At 41.5% G+C, this 25,260-nt stretch overlaps 1 protein-coding gene across 5 annotated transcripts in view; it reads left to right on the top strand.

Annotated features, from left to right (window-relative positions):
* Positions 1-2,311: 2,311 nt before the first annotated feature.
* ZNF346 (zinc finger protein 346) overlaps positions 2,312-25,260 on the top strand; it is a 36,042-nt gene continuing 13,093 nt past the window's right edge. Inside the window, exons 1-5 of one of the 5 annotated variants that reach the window (XR_013378053.1) lie at positions 2,312-2,537; positions 16,299-16,402; positions 17,423-17,515; positions 19,268-19,412; positions 23,701-23,934. Coding sequence is in view for 4 of the 5 variants with exons in the window: in XM_077895423.1 (XP_077751549.1) it covers positions 2,363-2,537; positions 16,299-16,402; positions 17,423-17,515; positions 19,268-19,412; positions 23,701-23,934 (751 nt within the window). In the remaining variant the exon portion in view is untranslated. Of the gene's footprint in view, positions 2,538-8,199; positions 8,340-16,298; positions 16,403-17,422; positions 17,516-19,267; positions 19,413-23,700; positions 23,935-25,260 lie in introns of those variants that run through there. The other 4 variants (XM_077895424.1, XM_077895423.1, XM_077895425.1 and 1 more) reach the window with 4 other exon arrangements.

The following is a 25,260-nucleotide window of genomic DNA, read 5'->3' as shown; positions in this document are numbered from 1 at the left end:
TCCATTTTGTCAAATATACATGCTTGAATTCTGGGAATTTTACAAAAATGTCCTTCATACCTTTGGATTTCTAGCTGAATAACTCTGCTATGGAAATGTGGGCAACTAGAAACTTTCTATGAGATAAATAAGTAATGTATAGTCATTGTTTTTTAGGCTAGTCATCTGGTATTGGCAAAAGGACACAGATTTGCAGCCTGAGGACTGGTGTTCAAGCATAAGCTCTAATATTAACTAGCTGTGTGACCCTGATAAAACCCTTACCTCTCCCAGTCTGTTTCTTTATTGTCGAATAAGAAAGAATCCTTCATAGGAGAACTACCCTGGGGATTAAATGTTAAAGGTGCTTTGTAAACTATAACACTACACAATTATCAACCAACCATCTATTGCATTGTAATAGATGAGTCAGGCATGAGGTCTGACACAGAGCTGATGCACAATATTTATAGTATAAATAAGTAAACCCCACTGGTGAGCTGGGTGATCTCAGGCAAGAAACATCTCAGTTTCTCTCTTTTGCCTTCTCTGATAACCACCTCCCCCTAGTTCATTGGGCTCCAGACACACAGTCCTTTTTCCTGTTCTTCCAGCAGAGCAAGCTCACCCCTGCCGCAGGTCCTTTGGACCTGCTGTTCCCTCTTCCTGAAACATTCTTCCCCAGCTCTTTGCATGACTTTCCACTTCTCATCAATCCAGTCTTAGATAAAATGTCATTTATTCAGAAGCTTTATTATTCAGTGAGTAATATTCCTTCCACATCATTCACCCAATATATATTCCTGTTTTATTTTCTCCTTAGCACTTATTACTATCTGTTGACTTATTACACTCTCCTCCACTAGAAAAAAAAAAAAAAAAACACTATACTAGAGCTTCCCTGTCCACAACTGTATTCCAATGCCCAAGATAACATCTAACTCATAGTAAACTCTCAATAAGCATTTGAATAAATGAAGTTGAAATATGATAATTATATTAAAAGTTTCATTTTCATTCATTCAACAAATATTTTGTATGTACCTATGAGAGCCCAGGTTCTATTTCAAGATGCTGGGGATTCAACTGAGAACAAAATAGACAAAAATCTCTTTCTTGGGGTATGACTACTAGTGGGGAAACAAAGAAAAAACAAGGTTAAAAAGTAAAAACATACTATATCTGATAATGTTAAGTGTTAAGAAGGAAAAAATAATAAAGCAGGAAAGAAGGACATGAAATATGTGTGGAGGTGTTAAATTTTAGATAGGGTAATCAGAGAATGAAATGAGAGGCTGAGCCCTGAGGATATACGGGGGAAATGCATTCCAGGTCATGGTAACTGGCACAATAATGAAGGTGTTGGAGAGTAACACAATAAAGGATGAGACAGGGAGGTTAGGGGAGTTGGACTGTATAGAGCCCTTTGGCTAGACTAAGACTTTGGCTTTTACCAAGAGCGAGATGGTAAACTGTTGAAGAATAGGAGCATCAGGGTATCATGATGCGGCTTGTTTTAAGAGGATTGCTGGGGCTGCTGTGCTTCGAATACCTGAAGGGCAAGGGAAAGGACCAGTGAAGACGCTACAATAACCTTGGCAAGAGATGATGGCTCCCCAAGACTCGGGGAGGAGGAGTTGTGGGGATGGAAGATGAAATTTTGGATCTGACAGTCACATTGGGAGAGTTTAAGGGGGAGGTCTGCTCTGGGAGTTAGAACTTGAAACTCAAATGGTATTATTTATTATCAGCAGTAAACCAATCATGCAGATGGAGTCCTGGCTCTACCACATCCTGGTAGCAAACTGTTGAGTCGACTATTTCTAGGTTCTGGGCCCCAGTTTCCCTAAGTAAAACGGAGAAAATGTTCCCACATAACAAGGGTCTTCAAGAGAATGAAATGAGAAGTGTTGAAGGCTGACAGTGAGCAAGGTGAAAACCTTTGGCTTAAGACTGCACGAACCTGGGATCCCTGGGTGGCGCAGCGGTTTGGCGCCTGCCTTTGGCCCAGGGCGCGATCCTGGGGACGCGGGATCGAATCCCATGTCAGGCTCCCACTGCATGGAGCCTGCTTCTCCCTCTGCCTATGTCTCTGCCTCTCTCTCTCACTGTGTGCCTATCATAAATTAAAAAAAAAAAAAAAAGACTGCACGAACCTGTACCAGAGGGAGGGGGCTGCTGTTAAACCAGAGACTGACTTTCAATTCCACAGCACACACTCCGAGAACCCCCAGCAGCGACCAAAGAGAAGCGTGTGGGCCCCCTACCGCAAGGCGGTCCGCAGAGCCCAAACCTCGCGAGATTTGTTGGCCGGGCAACGTCCCACATCTCGCGAGACCAAGGTTTATGAGTGACTATCGGCCGGTTAGGGCTTGCTGGAAAGATGGAGTATCGCGGGTTGGGCACCGTAGAGGCCGCGGACAGTGGAGGGGCCCGGCCATACAACAGCTCCGAGGAACGAGAAGGACGGGAACCGGACGGGCTGCGCTTCGACCGCGAGAGGGCGCGCCGCCTCTGGGAAGCAGTGTCCGGGGCCCAACCAGTGGGGAGGGAGGAAGGTGAGTCCGGGGACCTCAGAGGCAGCGAGTCCAACCGCCCGCTCATTTCACGGGGAGGGGCGGGAGCGCGGGGCGGGAGCACGGACAGCCCCCGGGTCTCCGGTCACACCCCCTGGCGCCCGGCCCGCCCCCTTGCGTGACGCGCCCCGGGACTCCTGGACTCGTGCACCCCAGCAGGGCCTGGGTACCATGGGCCAGGCACCCCGAAAATTGAGGCCGCAGCACCACAGGAATGAGGTCTGCGGGCTTAAATGGTCAAGGCCCCTCTCGTACTCCGGTCCCTCCATTCTCACCCACCAGAGCGCAGCTCTTCTTCAACTCTTCTTAAACGACTTTCATTCCTATCCATCCCTTCTCGGAGACCCACGGAGCCTTCCCCGCCAGACTACTAGCCCCCCACCATTTCTCACAGACTCCATCGTCCCAGTCCACAGGTTCCCCCACCCCTATGTCCCTTGCCTCCTTTGCATCCTTTCTCTCATACCCCACACTGCCAAGGACTCCAGAAGGTTTTCTTTTTTTTTTTTTAAACATTTAAGATTTTTTTTTTTAAGATTTATTTATTCATGAGAGACACAGAGAGAGAGGGGTAGAGAGAGAAGCAGGCTCCACGCAGGGACCCCGACGTGGGACTCGATCCCAGGTCTCCAGGATCACACCTTGGGCTGCAGGCGGCGCTAAACCGCTGAGCCACCCGGGCTGCCCGTCCAGAAGGTCTTCTTAACCCTATGTTCCTCCTGGCCTTGGTGTCTTGAACCTGATTTACCCCTGTTTCTAGGTGTCTGGTCTCTACTGCCTGGGTCCTTTTTATGAGGTGAGGGCCGGGAGACTGAGAAACTGGCCAGAGTATACTTTGGCTCCAGCTTCTTTGTATCCCATGCTTGTGCCAAAGTTGTGGAGAACAGGATACAGGAGAGGCCACTTCTGGGCTGAAAGCTTCCCAGCTTGCTCTGCATTTGACCTGGCACTGGGTAAAGTGGAGATAGAGGAGGATGGTAAAAGCTGGCCTGACTTGGTTGTGTGACCTCTTTCATAGTCCTTAGCAGTTAGCTGCTTAACTCTTAGCCAGAAGTACAAGAACTGTTTGGCCTGTGCTAATCCTGTCAAGTAATCTATAGGGAAATCAGATAATTTGTTTACTTGGTGAGCAGACTAATCTTGGAAAGTTTAATGTATTGCTTGTGAACTGATTACCCTGGAATAAAATGGAATTTTGGCCACATCCAAGGAAGGTATGTTTACATTTGGGGTGGTACACAGACCTATGCCCTTTTGTATGCTTCTCCAATTTAAAAACTAGTCTAGTCTGACTCCTAAATTAATATGGGCCCTCTTTCTGCCTCATAATTTCAAACTTGTTTGATACAAATCCTCCCCCAAACACACCCCAATTTTCCTTTCACTAATTTGACAAACATTCATTGATACCTGCTCAGTACCCAGGATGGCTGGGCATCAGAGCTACAGAGATGAGGAAGATACTGTCCTTGTCCTGAAGGGATTTTATAGTTCTAGTCCAGGAAGCAGACACCAAAACAGTTTCAGCTTAATGTAATGGGTGCAGTGAAGAAGAATGTATAAGAATTGGTTGTGCACAAAGAGGGAGTGACCTTTGTCCTTGAGGGATAAGAAGGGATCGCTTGATCTTGAAGCAGAGAACACAGCAGCTGTGCTCTAAAAAGTGAATTGCTTATGTGTCTATGAATGTACAGTGTCACTTAGGACCCAGCTCATTTTTCCTACTCTCCTCACTTTCCAATAATTATATGAGGCCTAAGTAGATACCTGTAACCCCAAGTTCTACTCCTCTTTGTTTTGTTTTTCTCTTAGCAACTTTTTTTTTTTTTAACATTTATTTATTTATGAGAGAGAGAGACAGAGAGGGAGAAGCAGGCTCCATGCCGGGAGCTCGATGTGGGACTCGATCCCGGGACTCCAGGATCGCGCCCTGGGCCAAAGGCAGGCGCCAAACCACTGAGCCACCCAGGGATCCCCTCTCTTAGCAACTTTTATTGATAATTTATATACCATAAAATTCACCCATTGTAACTGCACAATGCAATGATTTTTTAAGTAAAAGTACAGAATTGCGTTTTAGAATATTTCCATCACTCCAGTTAATTCCTTTGTGCTTCTTTTTTTTTTTTTTTAATTTTTATTTATTTATGATAGTCACACACAGAGAGAGAGAGAGAGAGGCAGAGACACAGGCAGAGGGAGAAGCAGGCTCCATGCACCGGGAGCCTGACATGGGATTCGATCCCAGGTCTCCAGGATCGCGCCCTGGGCCAAAGGCAGGCGCCAAACCGCTGCGCCACCCAGGGATCCCCCTTTGTGCTTCTTTACATTAAACCTCCACTCTTACCTTCTGCCCTAGGCAACCACTGTACTCTATAAATTTACCTATTCTGAACATTTCATATAAACAAAATCATACAATATGTAGCCTTTTGCATTTGGCTTCTCAACATGTTTTTGAGGTTCAGCCAAGTCGTACTGTGTATTAGTACTTAATTACTTTTTGTTGCTAAATAGAATCCCCATTGTATAGATCTTGCTTTTTTATTTTTTCTTATTTTTATTTTTTTTTTAATTTTTATTTATTTATGATAGTCACACAGAGAGAGAGAGAGAGGCAGAGATATAGGCAGAGAGAGAAGCAGGCTCCATGCACCGGGAGCCCGACGTAGGATTCGATCCTGGGTCTCCAGGATCACGCCCTGGGCCAAAGGCAGGCGCCAAACCGCTGCGCCACCCAGGGATCCTGATCTTACGTTTTTAAATTTTTTTTTTAAGATTTTATTTATTTATTCATGAAAGACACAGAGAGAGAAAGGCAGAGACATAGGCAGAGGGAGAAGCAGGCTCCATGCAGGGAGCCTGACGTGGGACTCGATCCTGGGACCCCAGGATCAGGCCCTGGACTGAAGGCGGCGCTAAACCGCTGAGCCACCTGGGCTGCCCTAGATCTTGCTTTTTTATCCTTTGACAGTCTCTGCCTTTTGAGTGGGCTCTTTAGACTATTCACATTTAATTTCATTATTGATATGGCTAGATTTACATTTTCTACTTTGCTGTTTATCTCCTTTACATTTTTTTTTTTTCTCTCCTTTACATTTTGTTCTTCCCTTTCTCCTTTACTGACTTCTTTTAAGTATTTTTTAGTGGACCATTTTAATTTCTGTTAATATTTTTTATACTTTTTTTTTATTTTACTTTTTAATTTTATTTTCTTAGTACCCAAGGGACTACAGGATGCATCTTAACTCATCACAGTCTACTTCAAATTAATACTAACTTAATTCTGATAAAATATAAAAACATTCTTCTAATAGTGGTCCATTCCTCCCCCTCCTTTGTACTATTATTGTCATATATATTACATTGATATGTTATAAGCCTAATTATTCAGTGTCATAATTATTGATTTATACAATATGTCCTTTTTTCTTTTTTTTTAAGATTTTACTTATTTATTCGTAAGAGAAACAGAGAGAGGGATCCCTGGGTGGCGCAGTGGTTTGGCGCCTGCCTTTGGCCCAGGGCGCGATCCTGGAGACCCGGGATCGAATCCCACATCGGGCTCCCGGTGCATGGAGCCTGCTTCTCCCTCTGCCTGTGTCTCTGCCTCTCTTTCTCTCTCTGTGTGACTATCATAAAATGAACAAAAAAAATAATTAAAAAAAAAAAGAGAGAGAGAAACAGAGAGAGAGAGGCAGAGACACAGGCAGAGGGAGAAGCAGAAGCAGGCTCCATGCAGGAAGCCTGACATGGGACTCGATCCCAGGTCTCCAGGATCACACCCTGGGCTGAAGGCGGCGCTAAACTGCTGAGCCACCTGGGCCACCCAGTATGTCCTTTTTAAAAAGATTTATTTATTTATTTATTTATTTATTTGGAGGGGCAGGCAATGGGGAGGGGCAGAGGGAGATGAGGAGAGAATCTCAAGCAGACTCCACTGCTGAGTATGGAGTTATATGCAAGTCTCACTGTCACAACCCTGAGCTCACAACCTAAGCCAAAACCGAGATCAGGTGCCCAACTGACTGTGCTACCCAGGCACCCCTATACAATATGTCTTTTAAAGAAGTTAACAGAAGTAATTAGGAAAACAATATTTATAATATCTTTTATATTAACCCACATATTTACCATTTCTGATGTTCTTTTTTTCTTCCTCTGGATTCAAGTTATACTTACTACCACTTCCTTTTGGCCAAAAGGGCTTCCTTGGGATCCCTGGGTGGCGCAGCGGTTTGGCACCTGCCTTTGGCTCAGGGCGCGATCCTGGAGACCCGGGATCGAATCCCACATCGGGCTCCTGGTGCATGGAGCCTGCTTCTCCCTCTGCCTGTGTCTCTGCCTCTCTCTCTCTCTGTGACTATCATAAATAAATAAAACTTAAAAAAAAAAAAAAAAAACACAAAAGGGCTTCCTTTACTATTTCTTGCAAACCAAACCTGCTAGCAGTGAATTCTCTCAGTCTTTATCTGGGAATGTCTTTATTTTGCTTTTAGTCTTAATAATTTTTTAAAATAATATCTTTTTGTCATCTCATGGGTTGTGAGATTGAGCCCCGTGTCGGGATCCACATTCAGTAGGGAGTCTGCTTGAGGATTCTCTCTCTCTGCCCCTCCACCTGCTTGTGCTGTCTCTCTAAAATCAATCAATCAATCAATCAATCAATTGCTTTTTTTTTTTTTTTTTTTTTTTTAAGAAAGATGAAGACAGGAACTCTTTAAAGTAACAAGAGAGTGGGATGCCTGGGTGGCTCAGCAGTTGAGCATCTGCCTTTGGCTCAGGGCATGATCCTGGAGTCCTGGGATCAAGTCCCATATCCAGCTCCCTGCATGGAGCCTGCTTCTCCCTTTGCCTGTGTCTCTGCCTCTCTCTCCCTGTGTCTCTCATGAATAAATAAATAAAATCTTAAAAAAAAAATAAAGTAGCAAGAGAAAAATGACTCATCATGTATAGAGAAATAATTTGATTAATGACTTAACTTTTCATCTGTAACAATGAAGACCAGAGGGCAGTGGAATAACATATCCAAAATAGTGAGAAGATCAAAACTGTCAACCAACCGCTCCATGTCCAGCAAAACTATCCTTCAAATATTATGCTAAATGACAGAAGCTAGTCACAAAAGGCCACATATTATACAATTCAATTTATACAAAACATCCAGAATAGGCACATCTATAGAAACAGAAAGGGGATAAGTAGTTGCAAGAGGTAACTAGTAGTGGGTATATGGTTTCTTTCTGGGGTGATGAAAATGTTCTACAATTAGACAGTGGTGGTGATTGCACAATTCTGTGAATATACTAAAAACTACAATTGTATATTTCACAAGGGTGAATTTTATGGTATAGGAATTATGTATCAATAAATATGTTATTTTTAAAATTTTTTTATTTATTCATGAGAGACACAGAGAGAGAGGCAGAGACACAGGCAAAGGGAGAAGCAGGCTCCATGCCGGGAGCTGGATATGGGACTTGATCCCAGGACTCCAGGATCACGCCCTGAGCCAAAGGCAGATGCTCAACCGCTGAGCCACCCAGGCGTCCCACTCTCTTGTTACTTTAAAGGGTTCCTGTCTTTATCTTTCCTTTTTTAAAAAAAGTTATTTATTTATTTATTTTAGAGAGACAGCACAAGCAGGTGGAAGGGCAGAGAGAAAGAATCCTCAAGCAGACTCCCCACTGAATGTGGATCCCGACATGGGGCTCAGTCTAACCCATGAGATGACAACCTGAGCTGAAACCAAGGGTTGAACACTTAACCAACTGAGCCACCGAGGTGCTCCTATCTTTTTATCTTTCAACAATTTGACTATGATGTATCTGGGTGTAGGTCTCTTGGTATTTGAGACTTTTGGCTATATGGATTAATGTTTTTTTCTTTAATCAAATATAGAGAGTTTTCAGACATTGTTTCTTCAAGTATTTTTTTTTCTACTCCTTTCTCTCCTGAGATTCCCCATGTATATTTGTTTAGTATGCTTGATGTATCCACAGGTCTCTGAGGCTCTATTCATTATTCTTCCATTTTTTTCTCTTTCCTTCAGATTGGATATTTCTGTTGATCTATCTGCAAGTTCATTGATTCGTTCTACCACTTTGAAACTGATGTTGATTTTCTCATGAATTTTTCATTTAATTTATTGTACTTTCAGCTCAACTCTGCTTTTTTGTTTTGTTTGTATTTTGGTTTTTGTTTTTAAGAGAGAGAGAGAAAGCAGTGGGCAAAGGGGGAGGAGGAGAGAGAGAATCTCAATCAGATTGCATGCCCAGAATGGAACCCAACTCAAGACTCAATCCCATTACCCTGAGATCACAACCTGAGCCGAAATCAAGAGTCAGATGCTTAACTAACTGAGCCACCTAGGCGCCCCTCAACTCTATATTATACGTAGTCTAAGTGAAAAAGTTTTTAACACCACTTCATCAATACCATTATATTTGCTTTCTTTATGCCTTTTTTGTATGTTAAAATCTGAGCTTTTTCAGACCATCAACAATATGGATTCACAAAATAGATAGAAGCACCGAGGCTAAGTAATCTTAATGGAGCTAACTGGCCAATTCATTCTTGTAGACCACCCTGCCAGTTAGACTATACTGATTAACAAATCTGACCCACTGGTGGATTATATCCAACCTGCTTTTACTAGGATCTTTTGTTTTTCGTGGTTACTAACTATAGCTGTAGCTAGAAATCCACTATCTCCCAACAAGTCATAATAAGCACGCTACTAAATAGGTTATATCTCTCTCTGAGGACCAACTTCAAACAACCGATGAATTTCTGTGGAGCTGAGTTGAAGACTCTAAGGCCACATATGGGCCCAAGGAATAGCAAGTCATTATAGATTAGCAGTGTTCACCATTAATTGGAATATAGGAGGTAGTTAAGTCCTGCAGTGACCAGCTGTTCTGACCCTAAGTATCCTAAGGCAACTTAAGGCACATTAAGTCACCCAAAGACAGTTGTAACTTGAATTGAGGTGTCATGATCATTTTGTCTCCCAAATACTACTTCTACATTCCTTAAGTTTATGAATTATCTTGCTTCCCTACGCTACCTGTGTCCATACTTCACTGACCCTGTGAAAATCAGCCCTGTGCTAGTTTCTGCCCTACACATTTTCTGGTTGGCTACAATATGGATACAAATCCAATCTGCCAATCATGTCATAAGATTTGGAAGACAAATGCAGCGAAGACCATATCCCTATGGCTTTTGACTATTGTTACTATCAAGAAAAGTCATGGAGGGGATCCCTGGGTGGCGCAGCGGTTTGGCGCCTGCCTTTGGCCCAGGGCGCGATCCTGGAGACCCGGGATCGAATCCCACGTCGGGCTCCCGGTGCATGGAGCCTGTTTCTCCCTCTGCCTATGTCTCTGCCTCTCTCTCTCTCTCTCTCTCTCTGTGACTATCATAAATAAATAAAAATTTAAAAAAAAAAAAAGAAAAGTCATGGAACTATGAGATCGTCCTACATCAGTGTTCCAGCATCCATTATCCAGCTTCACAGGCTGAGATGTAGGTTCATTGACAATGGAAGCTTCTTACTTTCAGCAAGGTTACAATGAAAGCCTCAAACTATAGCTCTTCTGTCATATATAGTTCCTAGAGACATTTGTGGAGGCCCAACCAAGTACCTCCAGCCTCTCCAATGGTTTTCTAAGCATCTAATTTCTTATATCAAACCTATCCCATTCTGGGGAGATGGTTAGTAATTGGATTAAAGTTGTATATGGATATCAGGGCAACAGAGATGTACATTTAGGCCACCTTCTCAGAATTCTCTCTTTTTTTTTTTAAGATTTTATTTACTTATTCATGAGAGACACAGGCAGAGGGAGAAGCAGGCTCCATACAGGGAGCCTGATGTGGGATTCAATCCCAGGACTCCAGAATCATGCCCTGGGCCGAAGGCAGGCACTTTAACTGCTGAGCCACCCAGGTATCCCCGAATTCTGATAATTTATGTAAGTTCTTTTTCCCAATGTGGATCTTAGCTTCCTCCAACCTTGTAAACTTCTCATGGTTTGTATGGGTCAGGAATTTAGGAAGGGCTTTGCTGGACAGTTCTGTCTCAGGGCAGAGGGCTCCAAGACTCAGTCCCAGGACCTCTTTCCTTTTCCGTCTACACTAGGCATTTTCTTTTAGTCCGTAGCCTAAAGTATGATTGATATACTGATGATTCTCAATTTATAATCTCCAGCTCTGACCTCTCCCTTGAGCTTCAGACTTGAATCTCCATTTGACTATTGATATCTCTACCCATATATCTGATAGACCACTCATGTTTAATAGCCAAAGAAAAGTCTTAAGTTCTCCTCCAAGCTTATCGTCCTCCAGTTTTCATCTCATCTGTTCAGTTGCTCAAGCTCAAAACCTAGGAGTATCCTTGACTCCTTCCCCTCACTCCCCTATATCCAATCGAAGAAATTGCGTATCAGATCTACTTCTAGAATATAATTCCAAATCCACACACTTTCTCTGTCTCCATTGCCAACTTCCATTGCCATCCCCATACAGTCTGCTGACATAATGACCAGAGTAATCATTTTGAAACATAAGCCAGACCTTGTTGCCTCTCATGGCATAAAAACAAAATCCATAGTTGAAACCATAGCTTTTGAGGTGTTATATTCATTCAATGTGATCCGGTAGGCCTCACACTACCTCTCCAACTTTATTTCCCACCACTTTTGTCTCCTTCACCATACTCTAGCCACACTGACTTCCTTTCTATTCCGAATATGCCGAACTAATCCCTGCCTCAGAGACCTGGCACTGTCTCAGGCTAGAACACTATTTCCCCCAGACCTTGTGGCTGATGCCTCCTAAGATGATCTTCACTGACTATACTGCCCCCATCATTCTCTACCACTCACTTTGTTTTCATAGCATTTCTTCCTCTCTGTCATTATTTTGCTTTTTACTTAACTTTGTGTTCTGTCTTACTTGTTGATATGGCTCCAGTGCTGGCACAGAGAAGACATTCCAAATACATGTTTATGGACTATGTGGATATACTCTCTGGGCCAGAGAGGTGCATTTCATTCATTCAGTGGGTACTCACCAAGGCCCTGCTATGGGTCAGATATCATACGAGATACTGGAATACAAAGTCATAAATGACATGGTCCCTGTCCTGTTCAGTGTTTGAAGGTCAGATTCTGAATATCTTTAAAAAAGAACCTCATCTTCTTTAATTTACCTCATCTTCTTTAAAGAATTTTTTTTAAAAATCCAGCATCTCCAGGTCAGAAGAGGATGACTGGACTCTGACTCCTGGGTACCACCTCCCCCCTTATAGGCTTTGCATTCTGAGGAATCTCTCATCCTTCCTTTAAAATAAAAGCTCTGAAAAAAATAAAAATAAAAATAAAAAATAAAATAAAATAAAAGCTCTGGCCCAGGTGTGTTCACAGACCCCCTTCCCTTGGTTTCTCTGAACTCAGCTGAGGCTAGCAAGGTCTTTCACAAAAACTTATTGACCACTGTAGGAGAAAAATGGGGAAATAAACAGGGACACCAAGGAGCAGAAATATAGCTAGATAGCAAGCCTTTCTCCCCAAAAGGGCTGGCATAAATAAACTTTAGATTTTGTAGTAGAGTAGGGAAAGTCACCTTAAAAGTTTCCTACCAAGAAGGGCACCTGAGTGGTTCAGTCAGTTAGGCATCCGACCCTTGGTTTCAGCTCAGGTAATGATCTCATAGGTTATGGAATCAAGCCCCATATCAAACTCTCTGCTTAGCAGGGAATCTACTTGAAGATTCTCTCCCTCTGCTCGTCTCCCCATTCAAATAAATAAATCTTAAAAAAAAAAAAAAAAAAAAAAGTTTCCTACCAAGAACCTCCCTCCTGGGCATCTTGACCATGTTTTGGTCCAGAGTAGAAGATAAAAAATGTGAGCTTGCTATCCCCTCACAGTTTTCTGGACTCTGCCCCTGCCTCAGATTATTGGTGTCATGATAGAACTTATGCCTTATGTGAAATGTTGCTTCCTCCCCAAAGGTAAGGCTTAGTTCCCCAGGCCCAACAATTAAGAACAGGTTAAGCTCATACTTTCCTACAGTGTAGAACTTGTGTAATATGTTAGGTGAATTTAGATGTTTCAACGTCAGATTAAGAACAGTGAGAAAAAACTTAACGCTTATCAAGTTCTAGAACAAGAAACATTTATCAAGTTCTAGAATAAGAAATACCGGGCAGCCCCGGTGGCTTGGCGGTTTAGCGCCACCTTCAGCCCAGGGCCTGATCCTGGAGACCCGGGATGGAGTCCCACGTCGGGCTCCCTGCATGGAGCCTGCTTCTCCCTCTGCCTGTTTCTGCCTCTCTCTCTCTCTCTCTCTTTCTCTCTCTCTCTCATAAATAAATAAAATCTAAAATATCTTGGGGCACTTGGCTGGCTGAGTCCATGAAGCATGAGACTCTTGATCTTGGAGTTGTGAGCTCAAGCCCCATGTTGGGCGTAGAGATTACTTAAAATCCATATTTTAAAATATATATATTCACGGGTACAATATAGAAAATAATTAATTTGCTCAGAAGCATAGTACCCAAGGGGCACCTGGGTGGCTCAGTGGTTGAGTGTTTGCCTTTGGGTCAGGTCATGATCCTGGGGTCCTGGGATCGAGTCCCAACATCAGGCTACCCATGAGGAGCCTACTTCTCCCTCTGCCTATGTCTCTGACACTCTCTCTCTGTCTCTCATGAATAAATAAATAAAATCTTAGAGAGAGAGAGAGAGAAACATAGTACCCAAAAAAGAATTGGCATTGGGTGCAGCCCTGGTGGCGCAGCAGTTTGACGCAGCTTGCAGCCTGGGGTGTGATCCTGGAGACCCGGGATCGAGTCCCACATCGGGCTCCCTGCATGGAGCCTGCTTCTCCCTCTGTCTGTGTCTCTGCCTCTCTCTGTGTGTCTATGAATAAATAAATAAAATCTTTAAAAAAAAAAAAAGAATTGACATTGGGATGCCTGGGTGGCCCAGCGGTTGAACATTTTGCCTTCAGCTCAGGGCGTGATCCCGGAGTCCCGGAATCGAGTCCCACATCTGGCTCCCTGCATGAAGCCTGCTTCTCCCTCTGTCTCTGTCTCTCTCTCTCTCTCTCTCTCTCTCTGTCTGTCTCATGAATAAATAAATAAATAATCTTTAAAAAAAAGAATTTGAGGGATCCCTGGGTGGTGCAGCGGTTAAGCGCCTGCCTTTGGCCCAGGGCGCGATCCTGGAGACCCAGGATCGAATCCCACGTCGGGCTCCCGGTGCATGGAGCCTGCTTCTCCCTCTGCCTGTGTCTCTGCGCCTCTCTCTCTCTGTGACTATCATAAATAAATAAAAATTAAAAAAAAAAAAATAAAATAAAATAAAAAAATAAAAAAATAAAAAAAAGAATTTGACATATAACATTGACAATGAGCATGTACTAAGCTAGACACTGTACCAGATGCTTTGTGTGGAAAATCACAAGGATAATACATTCTATGAGATACATGTTATCAGTAGTTCCCCTTATTCATGGGGAATATATTCCAAGATCCCTACTGAATGCCTTAAACCACAGATTGTATTGAACCCTATATATATACTGTGTTTTTTCTTATATATACATTCCTGTGATAAAGTTTTATTTAGAAACTAAGCACTGTAAGAGACTGACAATAACAACTATTAATAAAATAGAACAATTTTAACAATATGTAGTAAAAGTTATGTGAAAGTGGTATCTCTTTTTATCTCTCAAAGTATCTGACTGCACTGTACCCACCTTGTGGTAATGTGAAATGGTAAAATACCTACGTGATGAGATAAAGTGAAGTGAATGATGTAGGCATTCTGACATAACATTAGGCTACTGTTGACCTTCTGAAGATATGTGAAAAGGAATATTATCTGCTTTCAGACTAGTTGATCATGGGTAACTGAAATCACAGAAAGTGAGACTGCCAGATAAGGGAGGACCCCCATTGGAAACAGAGGAAAACTACAGGATAGAGATTAAGTAATCTTATAAAATCACACATAGAGGGGATCCCTGGGTGGCTCAGCAGTTTAGCACCTGCCTTTGGCCCAGGGCGCGATCCTGGAGTCCCGGGATCGAGTCCCACGTCGGGCTCTCAGCATGAAGCCTGCTTCTCCCTCCTCCTGTGTCTCTGCCTCTCTCTCTCTCTCTCTGTCTATCATAAATAAATAAATAAATAAATAAATAAATAAATAAATAAATCTTAAAAAAAAAAAATCACACATAGAAACAGCAGTAGGATATGGACCCAAGTCAGCGTGCCTGGGGAGCCCAATCATGCATGATTTGTACCATACATACTTGACTGGTATTAGATAATAGTTTGTGTTTACTGTATGATAACAGAATTAATTTACCTTTTCTCATGAAGGTAAAAGATCATCCAGCAGCATCTTCTAATTGATACTTATCCTCCGAAATTGCTTTTCAAATATTCTGATTTATTCTGAAGAAACCAACTTTTAATATTCCTTAATAAACTCACAGGGGCACCTGGGTGGCTCAGTGGTTGAGTGTCTGCCTTTGGCTCAGGTCATGATCTCAGGATCCTGGGATCAAGGCCCACATCAGGCTCCCAGCAGGGAGCCTTGCCTCTCCCTGTGCCTATGTCTCTGCCTCTCTCTCTGTGTCTCTCATTGAAAGATGAGAACATTTATTTTGTATGAAAGAATATGAGCTTTTTTTTTTAAGATTTTCTTTATTTATTCATAACTAAACCCCAATACGATTTTCTAACCAAAATAGTGTATATAGTTATTATACCAATGTAAATTCTTAAAATCAGAACGTGCACAGCTCCTGGCTGGCCCAATCAGTAGAACATGCAACTTTTTATCTCAGGATTGTGAATTTGAGCCCCACATTGGGTATAGAGATTACATGAAAATAAAATTAATAAAATAATAAAATAAAAATAAATAATAAAATGCTATTGATTTTTTCATGGAATAAATGTGGGAGTTGCTTTATTTTTAATTTGACAGAAAATGTTCACAAATAATTAAAAAGCTACAGAATTTATTACAATTTCTTTTAATGAGTGATAAAATGATTCTTTTTTGAAGTCTTTCAATCTTTCTGATGCTATCTAGGAAGAATAATTTAGATGCTGTCATGTTTTAATACCTTTCTTCACAGTTGCCGCTCTCTTATTTTTCATAGGAAGAGCTCCAAGCTTCTGACACCAGTATCTGTCTAGTATTATTTCATTTTTATTGGTATCTATTTAAGTTAATGATCTAAAGATTTATTTTTAAAAGAATATCATGGTGTTTATAGTTAATAATGCTGTATTGTATATTTGAAAGTTGCTGAGAGAGTAAATCTGGCAAGTTTTCATCACCAGAAAAAAAATATGTAACTATATATGATGAAAAATGTTAACTAAAGTCATCATGGTAACCATTTTGCAATATATACAACTATCAAATCATTATACTGTACACCTGAAACTAATATAATGTCACATGTCAATTATAACTCAAAAAATGTACTTAGTAAAAATTGGCTTGCACAAAATTGTAAAGTATGTAATTGTATAGGTGATATGAGAACATAGCATGAATCATGAAAGCATAGGGAAGGAGTAACTAACGTGTCCTGAGATGTAATAGCATGGCATTCCATTACTCAGTCCCTACGTTTGAGACAGGATTCAAAGACAGTGCTGTTGAGGCAGGTTTTTAACTCAAATATTTTTTATTTTCCTCTCTATAGTGGAACACATGATCCAGAAGAACCAGTGTCTCTTTACCAATACCCAGTGTAAGGTTTGCTGCGCCCTGCTCATTTCTGAATCCCAGAAGTTGGCACACTACCAGGTATGCCATTATACCTTTAGAAATACTTTACTTTCTAAAAATGAAAAAAAGAGGAGATCCCTGGGTGGCTCAGCGGTTTAGTGCCTGCCTTCAGCCCAGGGCATGATCCTGGAGACCTGGGATCGAGTCCCACATCAGGCTCCCTGCGTGGTGCTTGCTTCTCCCTCTGCCTGTGTCTCTGCTCCTCTCTGTCTCTCTCTTGATAAAATAAATAAAATCTGAAAGAAAAGAAAGGAAAAGAAAAGAAAAGAAAAGAAAAGAAAAGAAAAGAAAAGAAAAGAAAAGAAAAAAGACTTTACTTGCCACACTCAGTGCCAAGTCCTCACTTCTCCATGGCTTACACAATGAAGTGTATGTAATTCCTTCTTAGCCCCCCAGACATTATATCCAATAATGTTGACTGTAACTTGAAGGTTGATTTAATTTTTCTGTATCTCGTTTCTCCCATCTAAATCAGGATCATCATACTTAGATCTCAGTGTAGTATAGTTAGAAAGTATGCGGTTTGCCTTTAAATACACCTGAGTTATAATCACAACTGTGCTGCTCATTTTGGGCAAGAAACCTCACCATATTCAGCCTTAGTTTCCTTATCTGTAAGATAGAGATAATGGTAATTTTCGGGATCCCTGGGTGGCGCAGCGGTTTAGCGCCTGCCTTTGGCCCAGGGCGCGATCCTGGAGACCCGGGATCGAATCCCACATCAGGCTCCCGGTGCATGGAGCCTGCCTCTCCCTCTGCCTATGTCTCTGCCTCTCTCCCTTTCTCTCTCTGTGACTATCATAAATAAAAAAAATTTTTAATGGTAATTTTCTCATAGATTACTATGAAGGTTAGATTTGATAGCATGTAAAGTGCTTTGAACAGAGTAGGAACTCAATAAACTAGGTTTTTTCCCCCTACCTTTTCCTCCTCAAAAGTTTTTGTGAGGATAAATCAGATGAAAATCTAGTATTTTTGAGTGCCTTGGATATGAAATGGCATTTGGCGATCTTTGATCTTTTTCCTGTGTTCTTGCAGAGCAAAAAACATGCCAACAAAGTAAAGAGATACCTAGCAATCCATGGAATGGAGACATTAAAAGGGGAAACGAAGAAGCTAGACTCAGAACAGGTAATCCAGCTGCCATGTTGAGACTACTCGCTTCCTGATGAAGCCAGCAGTCAGGTTGGTGTGGTGGAAAGAAGGTAGGCTTTGAGTCAAACTGAATTGGCTTCAAATCCTGGCCATGTTGTGTGACTTTCAAGTCTTGTTACTTTGAGCCTTGATTTCTTTTTCCCTAAAAATAAGAATGCTGACATCAGTTATCTTTTAGAATTTTTCCAAACTAAAATGAGGGAAGGTTTATCAAAAGCCCCCAAAACAGAACCTGGCACATAATAGGGGCTCGGTAAATGAAACCATTGTTATGCATTACTACTCAGTGGTTTATTGGAGTAGGACTAGAAGCTACCCATTCACTACTCAAGGAGAAAAAGGGGAAGGAAGCCAAGCTACTTGCTTTCTTGAAATGGGAGGGAAAGAGCTGAGTTCAGCACTGAATGTTTTGAATAAACAAGTGGAAGAAACACCTTTCCAAATGCCTGCTCCAGTGAGGTTGTAAATGCATTTGCTTTTTGGCTGAGAAATACTGTGAGAATTATGCTGGAACAATCCTAGTCCCTCAAGGGTACCATTTTTTTTTTGTTCCATGGGAGGTTGTTCAAATGTAATGGGATGAGAAGTCCGCTGACTAGGGCCCAATACTAGCTCTGCAAATTACTGGTTTGGTGACTTTGAGCAAATCACTTCACCTCTCTGTACTTTACTCATAAAATGGAGGTAATTCCTACCTTTTAAAGGAATTGTGAAGTAAAATTCCAATTCCTCGTGGATGCTCAGTGAATGAAAATTTACTGATTGCCTCCAATTATAGAGGTCACAAGTTTAGAAGGGCCTTTACTTATCCCTTCTTCAAACTCCCATCCCTAGTTGCCCTATTGCTTTATGATTTAGAGTTCAGAAAGACAAGACAAACTCTGAGACTCTAGACAAGTTATTTCACCTCGTTGTATCTTGATTACTTCATCTCTCAGGATGATCCAGTAGTTCAAATGAGGTGACTGATATTCCCTTCCTCTACAACAAAGGAGTAACTAGTCCAAAATGTCGATAGTGCCAATATTGAAAAATACTCTTGTAATGAATACTTTATTCAGAGATCAGACCCAAGAGAGAGGCCGGGAGCTCTTAACATAGGCTTGAAATGCAATTGTTTTCTGGCCTAATCACAATCAACAAATAAAACTCAGTTATCTGCTTGTTCTGCAAACCCCAAATAACTGTTGTGTGCTAGACTCCAACATGGTGCTAAGGATAGGAAACAAAGATGAGTCCAATGGTCCATGCCCAATGTCTCCTAAGATGTGACACTGTCAGTTTGGGTGACAAGTGGTATGATAAAAGTCTGTTTAATGTACTCTGGGCATGCAGAGAAGGAACAGGATTGTTTCTGAATATTCACACAAAGCAGCTCGGTAATTGTGTACTGAATGATTTTCTTGAGTAACAGTCTCCCAGAAGAAGTGATAGATAGATATATGGGCCTTGAAGCCTATGGAGATACATGCCAGGCAGGTAAAAAGGAAGATCATTCTAGGTATCAGGAATGGCCCAAGCAAAGCAAGAAAACAAAAGAGAATAAAGTGGGAAATGGTGATTTAGAGCATAAAATGAAGTAGCTGGAGAAAGATCCAGAAAGGTAGGTTGGGGTTAGTGTATGAAGGGGGCCTTGAATGCCCATTCTTCTATGGGCAGTGGGGAACCATTGAAGACTTTCTGGCTGGGCAGTGGCTTGATCAGACCTGTGTTCTTTCTCCCAACCAGAAGAGCAGCAGAAGCAAAGACAAGAACCAGTGCTGCCCCATCTGTAACATGACCTTTTCCTCCCCTGTCGTGGCCCAGTCGCACTACCTGGGGAAGACCCACGCAAAGAACTTAAAGCTGAAGCAGCAATCCACTAAGGTGGAAGGTACTGGTTTTCCTGAGTAGTGCTATATTGGTACCCCTCCCATCCTCAGGGCACCAATGCCTGGTGCTCCCAGAAATGCTCACTGGGGCCACAGACTTGGAGAGGTTGAACTGCTTTTGAGACGCCTTACAAATATCAGAGTAACCCAGCTGCAGTGAAATGCAGCCTCAGAGTTCTGTTCACCTAACCTCCCTTTCTTTGGTTACAGTTTCTTTTTTTCTCTCTCTTTTTTTGGTTACATTAGTTTCTATAGAAGCATCTTAGCCCTGAGCTTTTGTCCTGACAGATAATTGTAATTAGGAATGCCAATGTCCTCCAGGCCATCCATACCACGAGAGCATTCTATCTCCTACCTCTCCCATTTAGATTTTTTTCCCCTCCCAGTATCCACCTGCCCTTATTACCATGTGTTCCAAATTGAAAGCTAAATCCTTGTCTTTTTCGTGTGCTCAGGTTATGCCCTGCTCACTCTAATCCTCAAATCTGCCTCTTCTCAAGACAGGGACTTGCTTTTCAAAGCTGAATACTCTAGTGCTGCCACTAATGCCCAGCAAGCCTTGTTTGCAACTGCCATGAATTCCTTCCCAGTGCAGTGACTTCTAAAATAGTCCCCTTTATCTTGTCACCACTGGTACTCAACCCTTATTTTCATCTCATTAACTCCTGACTTTCTGGGATTTTTAACCTGTGCTGACTGCAGTTAGTCAAGAATGAAAGTTCCTTGATTTTTATTTCATTTTTTTTCTTGGTAATTTTTGCTGCTTTCTTTATTTTGGACCAAGAAGTAGACTAACTACTATTTATAATACTTATTTTTTAATACTGTATTATGAAAAAAGACAAGATTTGGAAGATTTTGAAGATAAGGTGAAAAGTCACTTAAAATCATACCCTCTTGGGATCCCTGGGTGGCTCAGTGGTTTAGCGCCTGCCTTCGGCCCATGGCCTGATTCTAGAGTCCCAGGATTGAGTCCCGCATCAGGTCCCCTATATGGAGCCTGCTTCTCCCTATGCCTGTGTCTCTGCCTTTCTGTCTGTGTCTCTCATGAATAAATAAAATCTTTTTTAAAAAAATCATACCCTCTTAACACACCCAAATCTAGTTCATGCTGTGAAACAACAGAATATGGACTCTAGGTTACAGATATGCAGGTTTAAATCCTGGTGCTGCTATTTACCATCTATATGACTTAGCTTCTTTGTACCTGAGTTTCCTCACCTATGAAATGTTAATATCTACTTTATAGGTTGTGAGGATGAAATAATGTATATAATGAAACTAGGACATAATAGATGCTCAGTAAATTATAGTTTCTGCGAGTAATATCACCATCATCAAGATAGTGAGTAGAATCCCTTTATAAAATGTAGTATTTGGTCAGGCATCCACCACCTGGAGTATGTCATTGGCTTTACTTATTGGTTTGTTCATCATTAAGTTATACTAGTACTACTTGCTTTTGTTTAAAGTTGGTGTTGGGAAGCACCTGGCTGGCTCAGTCAGCGAAGCATGCAACTCTTGATCTCAGGATCAGGAGTTTGAGCCCCACCTTCTATGTAGGGATTAATAAAAAAAATAGATAAACTTAAAAAAAGTCAGTACCATTCATAATACCAAAAGGATTAAAACATTATGCCAGGGGAAACTACCTCTAGAACAGAACTTTATAGGTCATTTATCTTTATATGGATTGATCTTTTCCATAAATGGGAAAATTCCCTGGAATATGCCAGGCCCCAAAGATTCCATACAAAGAGGTTATCTTCCATATTCATTTTTAGCCTTCGCCACATATAGATATGTTTTTATACAGTTGTAATCATCGCGCATCTACCATTTGTATCCTGCTTTTACTTTTTACTGAATTTTATAGTTTAAGCACTTTCCAAGTTATTATGTGAGTGTAGAACTCTATTTCTGAAATTAAACATTTTTCTAATGTAAAAGTATTAGAAGCATGTTGTAGAAAATATGGAAAATATTAGCTATATGAAAAGAAAAAGTACCTGTAATTTTGCCATTCAGAGATAACCACTGTTAACATTTTGGAATACTGTTTCCCCTATAATCTTTTGTTATGTGTATATGTGTATATCTGTGTGTATAGTTGTTTTATGTATATCCAGATTAAACCCATATATATACGTGCATATAAACATAGAATACTTTAAATAACCTTATTGTGTTTATAAAAATGATACTACATGTTCTCTCTCTGAGTGATTCTAGAGTAAACAATGCAAAAAGAAGAAAGTAAAATATCCCTCAAATCCTACCACCAAAAGAGAAACATTGATATATTGATGTCATTTCAAATGCCAGTACATACATAAAGATTGTGCCTATATCTTTTAACAATAATAAGATCATATTCTGTGTATAATTCCCTTTATACACTTTCTGTTTAATATAACATTTGTACTTCCTCATGTTATTAAAAGCTTTTTTCATAAACATTTTAATGGCTGTATAATAGCCCATCATACCACATGTAACCAATGTTGAACATTTTCCCCTTCCCCTTTTTTGATATTTATAAATAACAGTACAGCAAACATCCCTATAGAATACTCTTTCCATATTTCAAGCTGTTTCCTAAGAGAAGACTCCCTTAGTTGTTATTTTTTGGATGTCCTGAAGCAGTTCCTCCAACTTGACTTTTAACTATTCACCTCTGATGTTTCTCTTCAGTATCTTTTAAAGAATGACCTTTTTATGCCTTAATAGAGAGACCATTATTGTCTCTCTTTTCTGATTTGAAAAATCTACATTCATTGTAGAAAAGTTGGAAAATACTGAAAAGCACCCTTTTATTCTATGCCTTTGGCCTTTTTTCCATGTATCACAAGTATGTTTTTTCATTTGTTTATTTGATAAAACTGAAGACATAAGCAGGTTGCTGTATAACCTGCTTTCTTAACATAACACCACATTGAATATTTTCTCATATATTAAATATTCTACAACATGTGCATTACTTTTTAAATGACTTGCTGAAACAATGGACAGGGAAAGTCAGTGGTCAAGGAAATTGAGATTCCTATGCTGGAAAACCATTGTGAGAAAAGCCAGCAAGTTTCCTCTGGCTTGCCAAAAATCCTCAAAATTTCCCCCATTGAAGTAGTCCAGAGATGAACAAGCATCTGAGCCATCTATCTGAGTGCTGCTAAGCTCCACTTGTCTTCCACCATTGATGGGGGTTCTAGGCCACATTTTTAAAGCAGTAGTTACAAGGCTGACACCATTCTAGCCATGTGGACTTATTAGTGAGTCTTGGCATCCACTTCATAAAGCAGCAGTCTGGCCTGTCATTGGTACCATGACATTTGTTCTGGTAACAATTCTGGTTAACCCACAGGAGGCTTATGCATATGTCTATAACAGATTCTGGTTGACAGTCTGGCCTGTCATTGGTACCATGACATTTGTTGACCCACAGGAGGCTTATGCATATGTCTATAACAGATTCTGGTTAACAATGAATACATTGACCAAAGCCAGGGATGTTTTCTGAAGGTGAAAGCATAAACTGTCACCCTCAGGTTACCCTACCACATTCTGGCAGCCTAGCATACAAAGACAGCATAGTCTTTATAGTGTCACACAGACAGCAGGGTGATCTTGGACAAGTCACTTTACTTATCAGAGCCCTGGTTTTTCTCTCTATTGTGGCAAAATAATATCTATCTCATGGGGTAGTTCTGCGGACCAAAGGAGGAAATATATGTACAAAGCATGTAACTAAATGTTATATGCTCTCCTCTACTCTCCTCTAGCAGCCTAGAAGGCATTGTAACCCAAAAGGCCTCCCTAGTACAGTTGCCTTTTCTAAATGACCTCCAGGTCCTCAGGCCCTCAGTTGCTACATCTGTGCATTGGTTCCCAGTTCTGTAACTAGGGCACTTTGAGGATGGGAATGACACCCTAGTTTCTTACCCCACTTGCTGTGATGTTCTCGGGAATTCTGAGGGGTAAAAAGACTACAAACATGTACATTTCTAGTCTGTTGTAATTTGACAACTTGATAGTAGAAGCCTCCTCCGACTATGAGAAAATCAGCATTCATGTACCTAATGCAGTGAGAGCTGCTGACCAAGTAGCTGGTCATTGAGCTCCCCCTAATCTTCCCAGTTTTCACATTTAGAGAAGGTTTTCCCTGTGTGATTCACACAGGCAGTGCCACATCTACAAGTGTGATTAGTGACCCAGCCTTTCCTTTCTGCATATTAGAAAGCTTGGCACCTTCTGGGTCTTTTCATTGTTTCTGTTTGAACTCTCTCACCGCAGCTCTGTCGAAACGCCTTACAAACCCTTTCCTTGTGGCCTCCACCTTAGCCTTGCACCAGAATAGAGAGATGATAGACCCAGACAAGTTCTGCAGCCTCTGCCATGCGACTTTCAACGACCCTGTCATGGCTCAACAACATTATGTGGGCAAGAAACACAGGAAACAGGAAACCAAGCTCAAACTCATGGCACACTATGGGCGGCTGGCAGACCCTGCTGTCACTGACTCATCAGGTAAGGGACCCAGCTCACACCCAGAGCTGGATCAGATCCTGACCCGTGGAGTTCCCCAAACAACCAAGGCTATGCCCTTTCCTCCTTACATCTCTTAAAGAAGGCGTTGCAAACTCAAATGCCTGAAGAAACCAAACAGGAGATTTAAATAAGTTGAAGAGCCAAGAGGGGATATGATTAGCTGAAGAGTATATGCCTCTCCCAGGCAGCTCCAGTTAGTTACTATCATATCATCAGTTTTCCAAAAGAATCTAGAAAGTCAGATTTTTAAAAAGATTTTATTTATTTATTCATGAGAGACACACAGAGAAAGAGAGAGAGGCAGAGACACAGGCAGGAGCCCAATACGGGACTCAATCCCGGATCCCAGGATCATATACCATGAGCCGAAGGCAGACGCTCACCTGCTTGAGCCACCCAGGCATCCCTAAAAAGATTTAAGAATTCCCCTCATTTTTAGGGGTGCCTGGCTGGCTCAGTCAGTAGAGCATGCAACTCTTGGTCTTGGGATTGAGTTTAAGCCTCATGTTGGCTGTAGAGATTACTTAAAGATAAAATCTTAAGGGCAGCCCGGGTGGCTCAGTGGTTTAGCACCACCTTTGGCCTAGGGCGTGAGCCTGGAAACCTGGGATTGAGTCCCGCATCAGGCTCCCTGCATGGAGCCTGCTTCTCCCTCTGCCTGTGTCTCTGCACCTCTCTCTCTGTGTGTCTCTCATGAATAAATAAAATCTTAAGAAAAATTATGATATATAAAAAAAAAGATAAAATCTTAAAAAAAAATTCCCCTCAGGTTTTAAAAATTTTAAACCCTGTGTGAATCAAACCTGTCTGCAAGCCAGATTTGGGCCAAGGGCCACTGGTCTGCAATCTCTCATTTAATCTCCCTGTCATCCACATTCCTATATGAAGGCCTCAGCAGTCTCTGTCAGATTAGTGTCCTCAGGGCCCCTCATCTCAGCAGCTGAGACCTGCCTATATCCCTGGAATAGCATAGTGAAGGACACCACTCTGACTCAGAGAATACTAGTTTTTCCCTAACTTCACAGAAGTAAGCATTCATGAAGAGTTTGGAGCCCTTCCCATTATGGTAACTACTCACGGCTTATCATTAGAGTGGGGTGGGAGGAGATTATTATTTTCTCTTTCACTCAGTCTAAATGTTTATTGAGTACCTACTGTGTTCCCTATTGAGGTACAGTAGTGACCAAGACTGACATAGTCCCTGTCTTGTGGAGTCTACATGAGCATTCATGTGGATTCTCAGGGTTTCCACTCAGGCTGTGGAGATGCAGCACCAGTCAACACTGGAGGCCCTCATGGCATCCA

Source organism: Canis aureus, chromosome 4, assembly GCF_053574225.1.
Source record: "Canis aureus isolate CA01 chromosome 4, VMU_Caureus_v.1.0, whole genome shotgun sequence".
Classification (NCBI taxonomy): domain Eukaryota; kingdom Metazoa; phylum Chordata; class Mammalia; order Carnivora; family Canidae; genus Canis; species Canis aureus.
This window is presented reverse-complemented; position numbering and strand designations above follow the sequence as displayed.